Source organism: Pleurodeles waltl, chromosome 2_2 (genome assembly GCF_031143425.1).
Source record: "Pleurodeles waltl isolate 20211129_DDA chromosome 2_2, aPleWal1.hap1.20221129, whole genome shotgun sequence".
Classification (NCBI taxonomy): Eukaryota; Metazoa; Chordata; class Amphibia; order Caudata; family Salamandridae; genus Pleurodeles; species Pleurodeles waltl.
In genome coordinates this window covers 854,208,570-854,229,123 of record NC_090439.1, presented here as the reverse complement: position 1 = coordinate 854,229,123, position 20,554 = coordinate 854,208,570, and the positions used below count along the sequence as shown (strand labels likewise).

General features: G+C 49.6%; 1 protein-coding gene across 1 annotated transcript in view; it reads left to right on the top strand.

Annotated features, from left to right (window-relative positions):
* Positions 1-20,554, top strand: part of INTS8 (integrator complex subunit 8) — a 629,314-nt gene that overhangs the window by 447,755 nt on the left and 161,005 nt on the right. The window contains exon 22 of the mRNA XM_069220496.1: positions 13,092-13,210. Coding sequence (XP_069076597.1) covers positions 13,092-13,210 — 119 coding nt within the window. The remainder of the gene's footprint in view (positions 1-13,091; positions 13,211-20,554) is intronic.

The following is a 20,554-nucleotide window of genomic DNA, read 5'->3' as shown; positions in this document are numbered from 1 at the left end:
CCAAGGTTGGCAGGGACCTCTGGGAGCATCTGTAGGAAAGTACCATCTTGCCTGGCATGTTACCCCCATTTTTACTTGTGTGTCAGTTTGTTTTTGCCTGTCTCACTGGGATCCTGCTAGCCAGGACCCCAGTGCTCATAGTTTTTAACTGTGTCACCGAGGCTCTGCTAACCAGAACCTCAATGCGTATGCTCTTTCTCTGTCTTTAAAATTGTCACTGCAGGTTAGTGACCATTTTTACCAATTCTGACTGGCACACTGGAACACCCTTATAATTCCCTAGTATATGGTTCCTAGGTACCCAGGGTATTGGGGTTCCAGGAGATCACTATGGGCTCCAGCAATTCTTTTGCCACCCATAGGGAGCTCAGACAATTCTTACACAGGACTGCCACTGCAGCCTGAGTGAAATAACGTCCACGTTATTTCACAGCCATTTTACACTGCACTTAAGTAACTTATAAGTCACCTATATGTCTAACCCTCACTTAGTGAAGGTTAGGTGCAAAGTGTGAGGGCACCCTGGCACTAGCCAAGGTGTCCCCACATAGTTCAGGGCAATTTCCCCGGACTTTGTGAGTGCGGGGACACCATTATACGCGTGCACTACATATAGTTCATACCTATATGTAGCTTCACAATGGTACCTCCGAATATGGCCATGTAACATGTCTAAGATCATGGGATTGTCCCCCCGTGCCAAATCTGGTATTGGGGTGCCAATCCCATGCATCCCCGGGGCTCCAGCATGGACACCGGGTACTGCCAAACCAGCTCTCTGGGGTTTTCACTGCAGCTACTGCTGCTGCCAACCCACAGACAGGCTTCTGCCCTCCTCGGGTCTGGGCAGCCCAGTCCCAGGAAGGCAGAACAAAGGATTTCCTCTGAGAGAGGGTGTTACACCCTCTCCCTTTGGAAATAGGTGTTAAGGGCCTGAGAGGAGTTGCCTCTCCTGGCCTCTGGGAATGCTCTGAAGGGCACAGATGGTGCCCTCCTTGCATAAACCAGTCTACACCAGTTCAGGGATCCCCCAGCCCCTGCTCTGGCGCGAAACTGGACAAAGGAAAGGGGAGTGACCACTCCCCTGTCCATCACCACCCCAGGGGTGGTGCCCAGAACTCCTCCAGTGCGTCCCAGACCTCTGCTATCTTGAATGCAGAGGTGTGAGGGCACTATGGAGGCCTCTGAGTGGCCAGTGCCAGTAAGTGACGTCAGAGACCTCTCCTGATAGGTGCTTACCTGACTAGGTGGCCAATCCTCCTCTGAGGGTGATTTAGGGTCTCTCCCGTGGGCTTCTTGTCAGATGACGAATGCAAGAGCTCACCAGAGTTCCTCTGCATCTCCCTCTCCGACTTCTGCCAAGGATCGACTGCGGACTGCTCCAGGACGCCTTCAAAACTGCAGCAAAGTAGCAAGAACACTACCAGTGACATTGTAGAGCCTAATCCTGCCGGCTTTCTCGACTGTTTCCTGGTGGTGCGTGTCCAAATTTGGTGGTGGTAAATCCTTGCCTCCCCATGCCAGACAGTAATCCTGTGTACTGCGTGAACTGCAGCTGCTAGGGCTTCTGTGCACTTTTGCAAGGAATCCTTCATGCACAGCATAGCCCAGGTCCCCAGCACTCCGTCCTGCATTGCTCAACTCGCTGGATTGACCACTGGCTTCGTGGGACCCTCCTTTGTAGTGTTGAGACGACCGCCGTGCTCAGTTTTCTTGAACCCGTGTTCAAGTGCTTCTGTGGGTGCTGCCTGCTTCTGTGTGGGCTCTCTGTGTTGCTGAGCGCCTCATCTGTCTCCTCCTCCAAGGGGCGACCTCCTGGTCCTTCCTGGGCCCGGGCAGCACCCATTTTCTTCAACCGTGACCTTTGCAGCTAGCAAGGCTTGTTTACGGTCTTTCTGCGTAGAAACAACTCTGCATCCTCCAGCACGCCGGGGGCATCTTCTGTGCAAAGGAGAAGTTCCTGGCATCTTCCGTTGTTGCAGAATCTTCAACTTCTTCCACCCGGAGGCAGCCATTTTGCACCTTCATCCGGAGTTTAGTGGGCTCCTGCCCCCCCCCCCCCCCCAACCCCCCCCCCACACCCCCACACCCCCAGACAATTTTGTTATTCTTGGACTTGCTCCCCTTCCTTTGCAGGTCCTCAGGTCCAGGAATCGGTCTTCAGTGCTTTGCAGTCTGTTGTGGTCTTTGTAGAATCTCCTATCACAACTTTAGTGTGTTTCTGGGGAAGTAGGGGAACTTTACTCCTACTTTTCAGGGTCTTGGGGTGGGGTATCTTGGACACCCTTAGTGTTTTCTTACACACCCAGCGACCCTTGACACTACACTAGGCCTGGGTCCCTAAGTGGATCGCATTCCACTTTCTTAGTATATGGTTTGTGTTGTCCCTAGGCCTATTTCATCCTATTGTATTCTCCAGAGGTTGCACTACTTTTCTAACTGTTTACTTACCTGATTTTGGTTTGTGTGTATATTTTGTGTATTTTACTTACCTCCTAAGGGAGTGTGTCCTCTGAGATATTTTTGGCACATTGTCACTAAAATAAAGTACTTTTATTTTTAGTAACTCTAAGTATTGTGATTCTTATGATATAGTGCTATATGATATAAGTGGTATAGTAGGAGCTTTGCATGTCTTCTAGTTCAGCCTAAGCTGCTCTGCTATAGCTACCTCTATCAGCCTAGCTGCTAAAACACTACTAATCTACTAATAAGGAATAACTGAACCTGGCACAAGGTGTAAGTACTATCAGTTACCCACTATAAGCCAGGCCAGCCTCTTACAGCATCTGAGTGGCCAGGTCAGGCACGTGACGTCAGAGCCCCTTCCTGATAGGTGGTCACCAGGATAGATGACCAGTCCTCCTTTCAGGGCTATTTAGGGTCTCTCTTTTGGGTGGGTCCTCCGATTCGGCTTGCAAAATTCCAGCAGGACTCCTCTTCAACCTCTACTTCAACTTCTAGTCACTGGAACCGCGACTGGACCCTCCAGGAACCGACAGTCGGCATCCATGATGAAGATTTTGCTTGCAACATTGTTTCCACGTCTCCTTCCAGCTTCTGTAACATTTCCCGGGCTGTACATCCTCTGAGGGCGGCAAGCCTTCAGTCTGCATGAGATGGAAGAAGAAATCTCCCTTGGAGTGAAGGAGTCACTCCCCTGCATCCGCAGGCACCAACTGCGACAATGACTGGCTGCATGGATCTCCTCTCATCCTGAGGTGTGTGGATCCTGCATCATGGGTGGTGGTCCGGAATAGTCCTCTTGGTCCTCACTACCAGCTGTCCAACTTTGGTGGAGGGAAGCCCTTGCCTTCCCACGCAGGACAGTACCCCCGTGCACCACGTCTCTTGCAGCTACCAAAGCATGTTTGCATCCCCGCCAAGGGATCTGCAGGCTCTGTGTAGCCCCAGCAATTCTTCCTGCGATGCACAGCGCTCTGCGTTCTTTTCCTGCAGCGTGGGACCCTTCTCCAGTAGTGCTGCATGGGCTCCTCTGTGACTCCTGGTTCCTCGTCCCGTGGGTCTCCTGTGGGGGCTGCCTCTTCTTCTTTGGACTCTATGCCTTGCTGAGACTATGACTAGGACTGTCCCCACGAGTTGAGCCCTCCCGGATCTTGCTGGTCCCCGGCAGCTCACATTTGCTTCACCGCGACTTCTGCCTTTGCCAAGGCTTGTTGATGGCTCTTCCCCGCCACTGACCAACTGCAATCATCTATCTGGTGTAGGACGTCAACTACATCCTCCAGGAACTCTTCACCTGCTCCAGGGCTGCATTCGTGACTGTCTTCGTCCTACTGTCGACCAACTTCTGCATCCACAGCTGGGTGTGGGTAGTAGCTCCTACTCCTCCTGAACTCTTCTGGACTTGGTCCCCTACTTCCGCAGGTCTTCCTCTTCAGGAATCCAGCGCTGTTTTTTTGCAGTCTTGTCTGGGTGTTGCATTTTCTTCATTTTCTTCCTTTTGGGTGGTTTGGGGAAAATCTAGTAATTTACTCCTTTCCTCCTGGTTGCTAGAGGGCACTGTAGTACTTACCTTTGGGGTTTCCTAGTACCCTCAGCTCCCCTCTACACATTTCACCTTACCTAGGTTAGGGTCCTGTGTTCGCATTCCATTTTTTAGGGTCAAGCGCGCAAATCACGCTATCCCTTGTGTAATCGTTCTATGGGCTTTTAACCACACCCATCAGTTTGGTTGGTTAAAGTCTCCCCCCATCAGAGCAGAGCGGGTGAGGTACTGCGCTAGTGGACCCGACAGTCTGAATAAGAAGGGACCCTGGTCGGAGGTAGGGACATATGAATTAATTAACATTATGTCCCGTCCCTCGAGTCTACACTGCACTGCTATATACCTTCCTTCGGGGTCTATCAGTTGGGTGATGTGTTGGAATGGAATTCCCACCCTTATCCACATTACAACACCCCTTCTGAATGCTGGATATCTGGTGTAATAAGCCTGGCCTCTCCATCTACGCTGAAGCACTAGACCTTCTTTGGCAGTGAGGTGGGTCTCCTGGAGAAAGGAGATGTGGCTACCTCACCTAAACAAGAATGAGAGCTCTCCGAATATTCCAGGAGAATAACTAATATTTCATCATAGTAGTCATGCTACATTAGCTATCATTGAGTAGAATGTCCACCTGCCCCCACCACCCCAGCAGTTCTCCAGTGGACCCAGGAGTTCAAGCAGATCACACATAAGATGGCACAATGCTTAAATCCCCAGTTTAACAAATAATAAATCCCCAACAAACACACCTTCCCCAGGACAAATCGGGCGAGGCTCCCCATTCAAACAATGAACTTTGAAAACCAAAGATGTGGGTGCACCCGCAAGGCATGCATAGACTAGGAGGGGTGGTACTCTATCAAATGCTCCCATTCTCAGTACGCCTTCCAGAATTAGTAGGAGTGACAGGGGAAAAAAAAGCATTACTTCCCTGTGAGGTGTAGAACAACATCAGAGTGTCAAAATATTTAATCGGTCTTCCTTGGAGTAACGTGCAACATCATAGCACTGGAGCTGCACGATACGCTGGAGGTGTTGTCTGATTCTATGTCTTAGACCACATCCATATTGCTTTGGTGACTTGGGGCTCGCACTACTCTCGGAGGCCTCTGCTTCCCTTGCTTCCCTTGCTTCTCCTCTCTCTTGATGAACCTCCCCTCCCATGGGCACAGCCGGAGTACAAGAGCCGCTTCTTTTCCACCTTCGAGGTCCATGAGGATGCTGGTCTCTAAAAAAGCCACTGGCACCTGGCTGTGGGTGGTGGTCTATTCAGTCCCAGACCTCCTGCGCGGACTGAAAAAAGCGGGTTCCCTCGGGTGTGGCCACTCTGAGTTTGGCCGTGTACATCATTCCGTACTTCAAGCCCATTTGTCTGCGCATTCTTTTAGCTTCTAGAAATGTGGAGTGGCGTCTCTGTACCTCACGGGAAAAATCTGGGAAGATCCTCACCTTACTGCTGCCCACTATGAGGTCTCCCTGGACATGAGCCTGAGTTACATTGTAGTCTCGATCTTTGTAAAACAGAAGCTTAGCCACAATTGGTTGTGGCGGGGTCTCGATGGCACTCGGTTCACCCTCTCCAGGGAGAAGAAAGACAGGGCCTCTTAGAGTATCTCCGTTCGAAGAAAAGGCTCGAGATAGTTAATCATGTTGTCCCACACTCATGAGCACAGTCGCCCCATGGACCGGACTCAGCCCTCCACTGAGAACGATGTGAGTTTTTCATAATAATCATGTTTGTCCGCTTCTGTTCGTTCTGGTAACCCCACCACTCTGATGTTACTGCGGCATGATCTATTTCCGGCATCTTTGGCCTGGAGTTATAAGGTACAAACTTTGGCCTCTGTTGTGGACAGGTGGTCAGGCATCTCAGAAACAGCGGTGGGACACCTCAGTGAGTTTCCCTTCTGCCGCAATGACTCTTTCTACTAGATGTCAGTGATTGTATCTCAACAGACTCAAATCCACCCCCAGTATATCGATTTTGGTCTCCAGAACCCCCCAGGAAGCCATGATTGCCTGCAAGATGTCTTAAAGCATTGGGACGAGCTGAACACCCATCTCAGGGCTCTAGACACCCTCTCCGGGCAGTATGGTGTCTCATTTCTTGGCGGTTTTCCCCATTTCGCCCAGCAGTGTCTAAGGAACAGGCTGCATTGAGCACTATGCTCTGCACTAGGGGATGGCATCTCTGATCAGAGTGGAAGGATTGGGGAGGAGAAGTTGTGGACCTCTTCGTGTCCCCCCTCCTAGAGAGCAGCAAAGTGGTGTTGGAAGCGTTTTAGGCCTGTGCTAATGGATCACCCCTGTTACGCCACAAGTTTGTGAAGGCACCAGCTACAATCACTAACCCCTCAGTGGACCAGGCAGTGTCAGTCCCAGCCGGTCGTCCACAGCAGCGCTCCAGTCCCAAGGACAGCAGTGAGTTTCCAGTATGGGGCCCCAGGGACCACACAGCCCCTCTCCCCAATTAAGTGGGGGTGCACCAAAGAGCCAATGTGAGACCCTGGGCCGAAGAGTCGCAAGTTGCCCCAACGACCACACCGGTTTGAGCAGATTTCCACCAGAGGAATGAGCCTTGCTGTTACCTGGGTGGAAGCCAGCGATGAGGATTGATCCCTTGGTTGTCACAACCCAAGTGTCTTCGGCGGCTGCAGTACCGAACGTTATCTTCAGGAGAAATGGGGCCAGAGAGCGTGTGCTAGGTGGGAGTAGGCCTCAATCGTCCCCCCCTCAGCTGCGTGGCCCCCAGTTCCCAGTGTCAGGGGCGCCCTCTATGTCCTGGCCTTATGACAGTGTATGCACTTGTTATTATCTTGGGCCTGGCTGGCCCGGTAAACACAGAAAAGGGAGTTCAGGCCTCCCCCTCATGGGCCGCTCCCTGCTACACTGCAATTGGTCTCCTCACCATGTCCGTTGCGGCCCCCTAGGGCCATCTGGGTCCTGCCAGCCTTCCTTTATTGCTGTTGCACCCAGATGGGGCCCGCTGCAAGTGCACTATCTTTCCAGTCCGTCTTCGGCCGCATCAGAGGCCCAGCCGCTCATGGCCCTGCGGCCCTCAGCACACCCAGCTCGAGGGTGCTGGGTGCCTCACAGTCTGTATGCCCCGCGTACCACTCCATGGTCACCCCCTCAGTAGTGCCGCCATTTCAATAGGCAGCACACCCCTGCTCTTCGCCGCCTTCATAGGGTGCGGCCACTGCAGCCTCCTAGAGCGAACCGCTTAGGGTGCCGCCATGTTGTGTCGTCGCCCTGGCTTCAGGCCTGCTGCAGGACCCGGCTGAATCCACAGACCGCAAGACTCCCCTCTGCTCCTCCAGGGGAATCAGCCCCACTGTACAGGCCCAGTCCTTGTTATGGTGCCTCCCCGGGATGCATTCGGGGCTCAGGATTACTCTGGCATGGGGCTCAGGCTGGTGGAGCTCCGAGATTTTCCGCCTCACCACATTGGCACCACGCCATGACCCCATAGACAAGTCTGTTGACCCTCTTTCTGCTCCTGTAGGAGGTGGAGAAGTGTGGCACAATGGTTAGAGTGGCAGACCCTGATTCATAGATCTGGCCCGGGATCAGGGTTCAATTCCCACCTCGGCGGGTCTTGGGCTCAATCCCCATGGACCAGATAATTCTCATCTCGGTGGCTAATCTAATTAATGGGTCCCATTCTGTAACTCTGGGCAATAGCTTGCTTAATCTCCACAACGGCCCTCACAGCGCTTGGATGCCTGGCTTCGCTCTGGGGCTGTCCAGGAGTTGACGCCTCACAGGGAAAAGCTAGGAGGGGTTCCACAGCGGTATACGTACAGCGCCTTGAGACCCTAATGGGTGAGTAGTGCGCTATACAAGTGCAAAGTTCACAGTTTGACCTTAGTTCATAGGCCCTCCTCTGGGGATGGTATTTCTTGGATCTCTGCTCATAGGTGAGGAATCTGCAACTAGAAGTCTCTGTAAGATGAACAAGTTACTTACCTTCGGTAACGCCTTATCTGGCAGAGATAATATCTAGTTGCAGATTCCTTACCTCCCCACTCTGTGAACTGATTTCTAGAGGCAGGGAATTCCCTTCCAGGGCCCTAGTTTTGAACAGCCGAAGTCAGTTTCTTTATGGCTCTGCACTTCTGGCGTGGAAAGTTGTGACAAGAAACTGACAGCGCATGGGTATGGCGCCTATATAGGACCCGCAACATCATATCCGGTGCAGACAATGCAGACGACGGATGTGGAGCGCAGGAGTACCACTCACGAAAAATCTCCGGATCCAGTCTAGCTACTGGGAGAAATTCTAAGGTAAGGAATCTGCAACTAGATATTGTCTCTAGCAGATAAGATGTTGCTGAAAGTAAGTAACTTGTTTGATCGTACCATAGACTATTGTGTGGACAGTCACCTCTTTGTGTGAATCTCTTGTGCAAAGAAAGGGAAACAGTGCAGAAAAGGACTTTGTTACAGCCGATAGACTTCTGCATTAAGATCTGCTTTGCACTTACGAAGAAACAACTTCTGGATAGACTGAGTGTCCATTGTACCAGGGCCAGGCTGCTACCGCTTCCTTGGCACACAGAGTGCCAGTTCTGGATACCTGTTAGGCCTTGATGTGAGGATCAGTGCAAACGTTCACCTAGCACTACTGTCGTGATACCCAGGTCAACAGGTGTTGCAGCTTGCCTCTTGCTTTTTGATCTGAACCATTCCACAGACCCGCCACCTTGGGAGACACTGCTTTGGTATCTGTTCTGAAAGGGAGAAATCTGCAGTTTGAAGTATCCATCAGAAGAGCAAGTTAATCTCAGATTCCTTACTCTTCTGCTACCTCCCTGTTCTGTGAAATCGTCTAATCCCCTAACCCCCCCCCCCCCCCCATCATCTAAAAAGGTCCCAGACTCGAGATCTGCACACTGTGACCTCTGATTATTGTTGGGATCCATGTTCAGACCACGGCAGTGTCAAGAAAGAAACTGGCATTCACTGTATGATGCATGTATATAGCACCATCATCACTTCCAGGGCAAAACAAAGTGAATGCGGAGCCACATGGCACCGCCTGCTGGTAGGCAGGATCAATGCTGTTTCATGTCCTCCAGATCCAGTATAGCACCTTGGAATTGTCTAAATGTGAGAAATATGCAATTCTTCTGGTGAGTTGTCTGAGGCATGCTTCTCACTCTGCTGCTGCCTCCCATTGTTGGTGTTTTTGAGCCGTACTGGATTTCTCCATGCCTGATAGCCATTGCATTCCCCTCTGTCAAAGTTGCATCACCTCATCCATGGATATTGCACTCCATTTAATTGTTACTTGCTGTACAGTATGCCTCCACTGCTTCCTGACTGAGCAGTATATTTCTCCAGAATTGGAACCTTCTCCTCCCTCAATTCCACACACTCCTGCTGCTCTGTACTGTATGCACTATCTTAAACACACAGTCAAACCCCAACAGCACCCGAGCCTGGTGTGTTGGCCATGGGAGGATGAGAATCTGTTAACATGGCGTCTGAGTCCAGTGACAATACCAACGCTAATACATGCCAACAAGGACATATGAGACTTCCTACAAAGTTTGCAGGACAGTTTGGACTTATTTAAACGGGCTACGCACCCCGCACATAGGCTGCAAGAGGTCTCTGAACATGAGGGTTTCCTTGTTCTCTATTTCAATGTACATGTTGGGTATACTTTTTGTTAGGGCACGTAGGTCTTGAGGTTGTTCCAGAACTGGCTACAAATGTTTCAGTTGTGAAGCTGCTATTTTAATACTAAACCACTGAAACCCGAAGGAGAATAAAAGCACTAGTGCATTTCCAAAGTAATTGAACTAGCTGGATAATATATTTGTTATCTGTACATAAGCCTTTAAAACTTAAATCATTCTCCATGAGCAAGCCTTGGCATGGGCACTGCAGGGGCCCCCAGGGGCCCCACGACACCCGTTCCCGCCATCCAGGTTCTGGCGGTGGAAACCGCCAGAGCCAGGCTGGCGGGAAGGGGGTCGGAATCCCCATGGCGGCGCTGCTTGCAGCGCCGCCGTGGAGGATTCCCAGGGGCAGCGGGAAACCGGCGGGACACCGCCGGTTTCCCGTTTCTGACCGCGGCTGTACCGCTGCGGTCAGAATGCCCATGGAAGCACCGCCAGCCTGTTGGCGGTGCTTTCGCGGTCGTTGGCCCTGGCGGTCCATGACCGCCAGGGTCAGAATGACCCCCATAGGCTTTAATTGAAACAGGGGTGCCCCGGTTCCAGTCTGCCAGCAGGTAAGTACCCGCGTCCTCAGAGGGCAGACCAGGGGGGTTTTGTAGGGCCCCGGAGGGGGGTCACAAGCAGGCACAGAAAGTGTACCCTCAGCGGCACAGGGGCAGCCGGGTGCAGAGTTCAAACAGGCGGCGGGTTTTGTGTAGAAAGCAATGGGGAGACCCGGGGTCTCTTCAATGATGCAGGCAGGCACAGGGGGGGCTCCTCGGGGTAGCCTCCACCTGGGCTAGGCAGAGGGTCGCCTGGGGGTCGCTCCTGCTTTGGAGTTCGGTTCCTTCAGGTCCTGGGGGCTGCGGGTGCAGTGTTGGTTCCAGGCGTCGGGTCCCTTGTTACAGGCAGTCGTGGTCAGGGGGAGCCTCTGGATTTCCTCTGCAGGCGTCGCTTTGGGGGCTCAGGGGGGTCAACTTTGGCTACTCACGGGCTCGCAGTCGCCGGGGAGTTCTACCTGAGGTGTTTGTTATCTGCAGGTCGAGCTGGGGGCGTCGGGTGCAGAGTGGAAAGTCTCACGCTTCCGGCGGGAAACGTGGGGTCTTTAAAGTTGCTTCTTTGTTGCAGATAGTTGCAGTTTGTTGAACAGGGCCGCTGATCTCGGGAGCTTCTTTGTCCTTTAGATGCAGGGCAGTCCTCTGAGGCTTCAGAGGTCGCTGGTCCCTGTTGGATGCGTCGCAGTTGCAGTTTACGTCGAAGTAGGGAGATAGGCCGGTGGGGCCAAATCAGTTGTCATCTCCGTCTTCACTGCAGGGCTTCAGGTCAGCAGTCCTTCTTCTTTCGGTTGCAGGAATCTGTCTTCCTCAGTTCTGGTGGCCCCTAAATACTGAATTTAGGGGTGTGTTTAGGTCTGGGAGGGCAGTAGCCAATGGCTACTGTCCTTGAGGGTGGCTACACCCTCTTTGTGCCTCCTCCCTGTGGGGCGGGGGGCACATCCCTAATCCTATTGGAGGAATCCTCCTTCTACAAGATGGAGAATTTCTAAAATCAAGAGTCACCTCAGCTCAGGACACCTTAGGGGCTGTCCTGACTGGGGGGTGACTCCTCCTTGTTTTTCTCATTATCTCCTCCAGCCTTGCTGCCAAAAGTGGGGGCAGTGGCCGGAGGGGCGGGCATCTCCACTAGCTGGGATGCCGTGTGGCGCTGTAACAAAGGGGGTGAGCCTTTGAGGCTCACCGCCAGGTGTTACAGTTCCTGCAGGGGGAGGTGAGAAGCACCTCCACCCAGTACAGGCTTTGTTCCTGGCCACAGAGTGACAAAGGCACTCTCCCCATGTGGCCAGCAACATGTCTGGTGTGTGGCAAGCTGGCAAAAACTAGTCAGCCCACACAGGAAGTCGGGTATGTTTTCAGGGGGCCACCTCTAAGATGCCCTCTGGGTGTATTTTACAATAAAGTGCACACTGGCTGGCATCAGTGTGCATTTATTGTGCTGAGAAGTTTGATACCAGACTTCCCAGTTTTCAGTGTAGCCATTATGGTGCTGTGGAGTTTGTGTTTGACAAACCCCCAGACCATATACTCTTATGGCTACCCTGCACTTACAATGTCTAGGGTTTTGCTTAGACACTGTAGGGGCATAGTGCTCATGCACATATGCCCTCACCTGTGGTATAGTGCACCATGCCTTAGGGCTGTAAGGCCTGCTAGAGGAGTGACTTACCTATGCCACAGGCAGTGTGAGGTTGGCATGGCACTCGGAGGGGAGTGCCATGTCGACTTAATAATTTTCTCCCCACCCTCACACACAAGCTGTGAAGCAGTGTGTATGTGCTGAGTGAGGGATCCCTAGGGTGGCATAAGACATGCTGCAGCCCTTAGAGACCTTCCCTGGCATCAGGGCCCTTGGTACCAGGGATACCAGTTACAAGGGACTTGCCTGAGTGCCAGGGTTGTGCCAATTGTGGAGACAAAGATACAGTTTAAGGAAAGAACACTGGTGCTGGGGCCTGGTTAGCAGGTTTCCAGCACACTTTCAAATCATAACTTAGCATCAGCAAAGGCAAAAAGTCAGGGGGTAACCATGCCAAAGAGGCATTTCCTTACATCAAGCCATAGAATCAATATGGGCTACTGGTTGAGGTGTCTTCCTTGGCAAACGTTGAGGTGACTTCCTTCTGTTTGCACTTCTCTCTCTATTTTTATTCAGAATGCAGTGGGAAAACAAAGCTACAATAATGTTAAGTTAAATTCCTGTACAGCATTCTATTTTTTCAAACGGAGGGTTGCCATATTGTAGACAACACTCCTTCGATTTTTTGTAGTTTGACTGTGTGCTACCTTCCAAGAGCAAGTAATATTATCAGAATTTTTTTTATTTAGCTTTACGACTAGACAAACAAAATGTAAACCTACATTAATAGTGCACCATACCTTTAGTAGTAGTGTCACAGATGGGGCGTATACAGGCCAGATAGTCACAGGCTGCACCTTTGTGCATTGCTCTGCACGTATGCTCATGTTGTGCTTTCTGTATAACATGATGCATATCTTTGTTTTTGCATGATTACTCAGATACACATACACTGCACATGTGGTGAAGTCACTTTAGTGTCATTGAACACCATTGGAAGCATAACCCTAGCAGCTTTTTGTTTCGCAAAATAAACTCATAACTAAAGAAAAGGAATGTAATGATTCGTAGTTTCTTGCATCGGCAGGACTGAAACATTTGTGGTTTTGTCTCACATGCTGTACTTTCAGCTTTCATGTGTATTTTTTGCTGTGGTAGGAGATGTGTATTTTTGCATTAAAGCAATGCCATACATGAAGCTGTTTAATAAATATCTTTGTAATATAAAATTATGCATAATGAAATTCGGTAATTAGGGTATCTGATATTTTATTTCTAAGCCTCCAGTCAGTTGATTTTGAGGCTGTGGCAGTGACCATGAAGGAATTGGTGGACTATGCGCTGACAATAAATTCAAGCAATCACTCTTGGTTAGTCATTCAAGCAGACATATATTTTGGTAAGTGGGGCTAACTACAATTATTTTTTCAGTTCTTCGCCTTCTATTTCCTGTGTAATTAGACCACTGTTTTACAGTCTTCCTTGCCATCTTCCATTTTTTGTGCATGCCTAAACTGCAAGACAACTCACTGTTAGTTAAACATTGTGCCAATTACTTGATGACATGTAAAGGAAATTGCAAAACACCAATTTCTCAATTATTTCTAGAAAGCGTACATAATTTTGAAGCTGAATTACAGTATTAAGACACAATTCATTATCGTACTGGAATGATCTCCTTTTGCATGGAGACGGTAATGCTTGTTTCATGCTCTTGGTTCAACAGCCGGCTCAAAGAAACAAAAATGATAGTTTGAAATGCTAGAGTTAAACAAGCCACTGACCATACTTATGATAGCATACGTTCCTTTGTTTGTATGCTCATTCTGTCCCTGAATCACAAAGGCGAAAGAGTAGAAGGGAGAAGTGTAGTGTCATAGGATTACATCTATGTTACTTTTTATTTCTCAGACATTGCAGGAGTACTTCTAGAAATGATGCAAACTGTAGTTTTGCACGAGTACAGATATACATACATATCTTTTTATATCATTATTTCTAAGTTAGTTAAAATGTTCGATGGCATGTGTAGCTGCAGATACACATGCTGTGCATTATCCTGCCATCTAGTGTTGGGCTCGGAGTGTTTCAAATTGTTTTTCTTCGAAGAAGTTTTTTCGAGTCACGAGATCGAGGGACTCCTCCCTTTCGGCTCCATTGCGCATGGGTGTCGACTCCATCTTAGATTGTTTTCTTTCCGCCATCGGGTTCGGACGTGTTCCTCTTCGCTCCGTATTTCGAATCTACAAAGTTAGCTAAACATCGAAAATTCGATGGTATTGTTCGCGCTCGGTACCGGTTTAGTGTATATTGACACCGATAGTGGAAGCGCTCTGGCAGCCCTTCAGGGCTTCCACTCCTTAGCGGGGCCTGGTCGGCCCGACCGCGTCCATCATCGAAGCTAATGGACCGGACTCCCTTCCGCTTCTGTCCGAGGTGCCACGCGAAGTATCCTTATACAGACCCACACTTGGTCTGTAATCTGTGTCTATCACCGGAACACAGGGAGGATACTTGCGAGGCCTGTCTGGCATTTCGATCGAAAAAGACCCTACGCGATCAAAGAGCCAGAAGACTACAAATGGCGTCGACACCAAGAGAACAGATAGACTTCGAAGAGGGGTAAAGAATCTCCATCCAGGAAACGGACTCAGACAACTCCGAAAGTGAGCAACCGGCGACAACGCAGAAAACTGTGAGTAAGACTGCCCTGTCCAAGACTCACACCAAGGTAGTAAAGGCCAAGGGGATGCCACCGCCAGCAGGCCATGGCTTAACCCAGCGAAAAGACGGTGACCAAACATCAGCACCGAAAAAGGTCACACAACTGCCGAAGACATCCGACTCTGGTCGAGATTCAGGCACCGAACCATCTCGGCACTGAGAGTTCGACACACCCAGGGTGAAGAAAGTTACCTCGGAACTGAAAAAGACTGTTTCGAAACCTTCGATACCGAAAAAAGCAGCCTCGGAGCCGAAATTAGGTTCTTACACAGAAGAGCAAGGACTTTCCGGCCAAATGCATGAACATAGATTTGAGCAGGAAATAAGTATGGGGGAACCAGACCGTACCCAAAGGAGGCTGCATATCCAGAAAGAGATTGGAAAAATACTAACTCTTCCTCCAATTAAAATCAAAAGAAAGCTGGCATTTCAGGACTCAGAAATGCAGCCAAAGGCAAAGGTGGCAAGAGATAAAACACCACCACCAAGGTTTTCGCCACAGCCTTCTCCACTACATTCACCACAGATGTCCCCGGTAGCAACACCCCCAATGCAGTCACCGACACATACAGGGATGACACAGGATGACCCGGATGCATGGGACTTATATGATGCACCGGTATCCGACAACAGTCCTGATTGTTACCCAACAAGACCGTCACCTCCAGAGGACAGTACTGCATACACACAGGTACTGTCAAGGGCAGCTACATTCCACAATGTAGCAATGCATTCGGAGCCAATAGAGGATGATTTCCTATTAACACCTTGGCATCCACCCACAGTTCCTACCAAAGTCTGCCAATGCTCCCAGGCATGCTTAAGCACGCAAAACAGGTCTTCCAGGACCCAGTGAAGGGAAGGGCTATCACGCCTAGGGTGGAGAAAAAAATACAAACCTCCCCCAACGGACTCTGTGTTTATAACACAGCAACTGACACCAGATTCGGTGGTCGTGGGAGCAGCAAGAAAGAGGGCAAACTCTCAATCATCAGGAGACGCACCACCGCCTGACGAAGAGAGTAGAAAGTTTGATGCAGCAGGCAAACGAGTGGCAACACAGGCAGCCAAACAATGGCGGATCGCAAACTCGCAGGCCCTACTGGCTCGCTACGACTGGGCACACTGGGACGAGATGCAACACATTATACAGCACTTGCCCAAAGAACACCAGAAACGTGCCCAACAGGTTGTTGAAGAAGGACAAGCAATTTCCAACAACCAGATAAGATCCGCATTGGACTCAGCAGACACAGCAGCACGGACAGTCAACACTGCAGTAACCATTCGCAGGCATGCATGGTTACGGAGCTCAGGGTTCAAACCCGAAATCAAGCAGGCTGTGTTAAACATGCCTTTTAACCAGGAACAATTGTTTGGGCCGGAGGTAGACACAGCAATTGAGAAATTAAAGAAGGACACAGACACGGCCAAAGCCATGGGCGCGCTCTACTCCCCACAAAGCAGAGGCTTTTTTAGAAAGCCACAATTTAGAGGGGGGTTTTGTACGCAAGCACCAGAGCCTTCCACCTCACAAACCAGACCCACCTATCAGGGGCAATACCAGAGAGGAGGGTTTCGAGGCTCCTACAAGGGAGGACAATTCCCAAGAGCTAGAGGAAAATTCCAAAGCCCTAAAACAAGTCAAACCAAACAGTGACTTCAACGTCACAAACCCCCAACACTTAACACCAGTGGGGGGGAGACTTACTGCATACTACAAAAACTGGACAAACATAACTACGGACGCATGGGTCCTAGCCATTATCCAACATGGTTATTGCATAGAATTCATAAATTTCCCAGCAGATGTGCCCCCAAGAGCACACAAAATGTCCAAACAACACTTAGACCTGTTACAACTAGAAGTCCAAGCATTGTTACAAAAACAAGCAATAGAATTAGTACCCAACCATCAAAAAGGAACATGTGTCTACGCACTATATTTCCTAATTCCAAAGAAGGACAAAACGTTGAGGCCCATATTAGACCTCAGAACCCAGAATCTCTACATCAAGTCAGATCACTTCCACATGGTAACACTTCAAGACGTGATTCCCTTGCTCAAAAAACAGGACTACATGTCAACGTTAGATCTCAAGGATGCATATTTTCACATACCCATACATCCTTCGCACAGAAAATACTTAAGCTTTGTAATACACAGCGTGCATTATCAATTCAAGGTGTTACCATTTGGGATAACAACAGCCCCAAGGGTATTCACTAAATGCCTTGCAGTAGTAGCCGCTCATATAAGGAGACAGCACATGCACGTATTCCCATACTTAGACGATTGGTTAATAAAAACCAGCACTCAACAACAGTGTCTTCTTCACACGCAATACGTTATAGAAACTCTACACAACCTAGGGTTTTCTATAAATTACCAAAAATCACATCTGCAGCCATCCCAGATACAGCAATACTTGGGAGCAACACTCAACACACAAAAAGCGATTGCCACTCCAAGTCCACAGAGAGTACAAGCGTTCCAAAATATAGCTGGCTCCTGAAGACTTAGAATTTGGACACTTAGACCTTACACAAGAATGTATGGAGGTCATTAAACAAGCTAGGAAACCTACTACAAGACATTGTTATGCAAACAAATGGAAAAGACTTGTTTACTACTGCCACAATAATCAAATTCAACCACTACATGCTTCCGCAAAAGACATTGTAAGTTACTTATTACACTTACAAAAGTCTAAACTAGCATTCTCTTCTGTTAAAATACATCTCACAGCAATATCTGCCTATCTGCAGATTACACATTCAACATCGCTTTTTAGAATCCCAGCCAGTCATCAAAGCATTTATAGAGGGATTAAAAAGAATCATACCCCAGAGAACACCACCAGTACCTTCGTGGAACCTTAATATTGTATTAACACGACTCATGGGACCACCATTTGAACCCATGCACTCTTGTGAAATGCAATACTTAACTTGGAAGGTAGCCTTTCTCATAGCTATAACATCACTTAGAAGAGTAAGTGAGATACAAGCATTTACTATACAAGAACCCTTTATACAAATACATAAACATAAAGTTGTTCTCTGTACAAATTCCAAATTCTTACCAAAGGTTATATCACCATTCCACCTAAACCAAACAGTGGTACTCCCAGTCTTCTTTCCACAACCAGACTCAGTAGCCGAAAGAGCCTTACATACATTAGACATAAAAAGAGCACTAATGTATTACATTGACAGAACAAAACAGTTTCACAAAACAATTGTTTGTAGCCTTCCAAAAACCTCATGCAGGAAATCCTATATCCAAGCAAGGCATTGCCAGATGGTGTAGGAGGCTGGACTGGCTTGTAGTGAGTACCAAGGGGTACTTGCACCTTGCACCAGACCCAGTTATCCCTTATTAGTGTATAGGGTGACTAGCAGCTTAGGCTGATAGATAATGGTAGCTTAGCAGAGCAGCTTAGGCTGAACTAGGAGACGTGTGAAGCTACTACAGTACCACTTAGTGTCATATGCACAATATCATAAGAAAACACAATACACAGTTATACTAAAAATAAAGGTACTTTATTTTTATGACAATATGCCAAAGTATCTTAGAGTGTACCCTCAGTGAGAGGATAGGAAATATACACGAGATATATATACACAATAGCAAAAATATGCAGTATAGTCTTAGAAAACAGTGCAAACAATGTATAGTTACAATAGGATGCAATGGGGAAACATAGGGATAGGGGCAACACAAACCATATACTCCAAAAGTGGAATGCAAACCACAAATGGACCCCAAACCTATGTGACCTTGTAGAGGGTCGCTGGGACTATTAGAAAATAGTGAGAGTTAGAAAAATAACCCTCCCCAAGACCCTGAAAAGTGAGTGCAAAGTGCACTAAAGTTCCCCTAAGGACAAAGAAGTTGTGTTAGAGGAATAATGCAGGAAAGACACAAACCAACAATGCAACAACTGTGGATTTCCAATCTAGGGTACCTGTGGAACAAGGGGACCAAGTCCAAAAGTCACAAGCAAGTCGGAGATGGGCAGATGCCCAGGAAATGCCAGCTGCGGGTGCAAAGAAGCTTCTACTGGACAGAAGAAGCTGAGGTTTCTGCAGGAACGAAAAGGGCTAGAGGCTTCCCCTTTGGTGGACGGATCCCTCTCGCCGTGGAGAGTCGTGCAGAAGTGTTTTCCCGCCGAAAGAACGCCAACAAGCCTTGCTAGCTGCAAATCGTGCGGTTAGCGTTTTTGGACGCTGCTGTGGCCCTGGAGGGACCAGGAGGTCGCAAATTGGACCAGGAGAGAGAGGGGACGTCGAGCAAGACAAAGAGCCCTCTCAGCAGCAGGTAGCACCCGGAGAAGTGCCAGAAACAGGCACTACGAGGATGCGTGAAACGGTGCTCACCCGAAGTCGCACAACGGAGTCCCACGTCGCCGGAGACCAACTTAGAACGTCGTGCAATGCAGGTTAGAGTGCCGTGGACCCAGGCTTGGCTGTGCACAAAGGATTTCCGCCGGAAGTGCACAGGGGCCGGAGTAGCTGCAAAAGTCGCGGTTCCCAGCAATGCAGCCCAGCTAGGTGAGGCAAGGACTTACCTCCACCAAACTTGGACTGAAGAGTCACTGGACTGTGGGGGTCACTTGGACAGAGTCGCTGGATTCGAGGGACCTCGCTCGTCGTGCTGAGAGGAGACCCAAGGGACCGGTAATGCAGCTTTTTGGTGCCTGCGGTTGCAGGGGGAAGATTCCGTCGACCCACGGGAGATTTCTTCGGAGCTTCTGGTGCAGAGAGGAGGCAGACTACCCCCACAGCATGCACAAGCAGGAAAACAGTCGAGAAGGCGGCAGGATCAGCGTTACAGAGTTGCAGTAGTCGTCTTTGCTACTATGTTGCAGTTTTGCAGGCTTCCAGCGCGGTCAGCAGTCGATTCCTTATCAGAAGGTGAAGAGAGAGATGCAGAGGAACTCGGCTGAGCTCATGCATTCGTTATCTAAAGTTTCCCCAGAGACAGAGACCCTAAATAGCCAGAAAAGAGGGTTTGGCTACCTAGGAGAGAGGATAGGCTACTAACACCTGAAGGAGCCTATCAGAAGGAGTCTCTGACGTCACCTGGTGGCACTGGCCACTCAGAGCAGTCCAGTGTGCCAGCAGCACCTCTGTTTCCAAGATGGCAGAGGTCTGGAGCACACTGGAGGAGCTCTGGACACCTCCCAGGGGAGGTGCAGGTCAGGGGAGTGGTCACTCCCCTTTCCTTTGTCCAGTTTCGCGCCAGAGCAGGGCTAAGGGGTCCCCTGAACCGGTGTAGACTGGCTTATGCAGAATTGGGCACATCTGTGCCCAAGAAAGCATTTCCAGAGGTTGGGGGAGGCTACTCCTCCCCTGCCTTCACACCATTTTCCAAAGGGAGAGGGTGTCACACCCTCTCTCAGAGGAAGTCCTTTGTTCTGCCATCCTGGGACAAGCCTGGCTTGACCCCAGGGGGGGCAGAAACCTGTCTGAGGGGTTGGCAGCAGCAGCAGCTGCAGTGAAACCCCAGGAAAGGCAGTTTGGCAGTACCAGGGTCTGTGCTACAGACCACTGGGATCATGGGATTGTGCCAACTATGCCAGGATGGCATAGAGGGGGCAATTCCATGATCATAGACATGTTACATGGCCATATTCGGAGTTACCATTGTGAAGCTACATATAGGTAGTGACCTATATGTAGTGCACGCGTGTAATGGTGTCCCCGCACTCACAAAGTCAGGGAAATTGGCCCTGAACAATGTGGGGGCACCTTGGCTAGTGCCAGGGTGCCCTCACACTAAGTAACTTTGCACCTAACCTTTACCAGGTAAAGGTTAGACATATAGGTGACTTATAAGTTACTTAAGTGCAGTGTAAAATGGCTGTGAAATAACGTGGACGTTATTTCACTCAGGCTGCAGTGGCAGGCCTGTGTAAGAATTGTCAGAGCTCCCTATGGGTGGCAAAAGAAATGCTGCAGCCCATATGGATCTCCTGGAACCCCAATACCCTGGGTACCTTAGTACCAT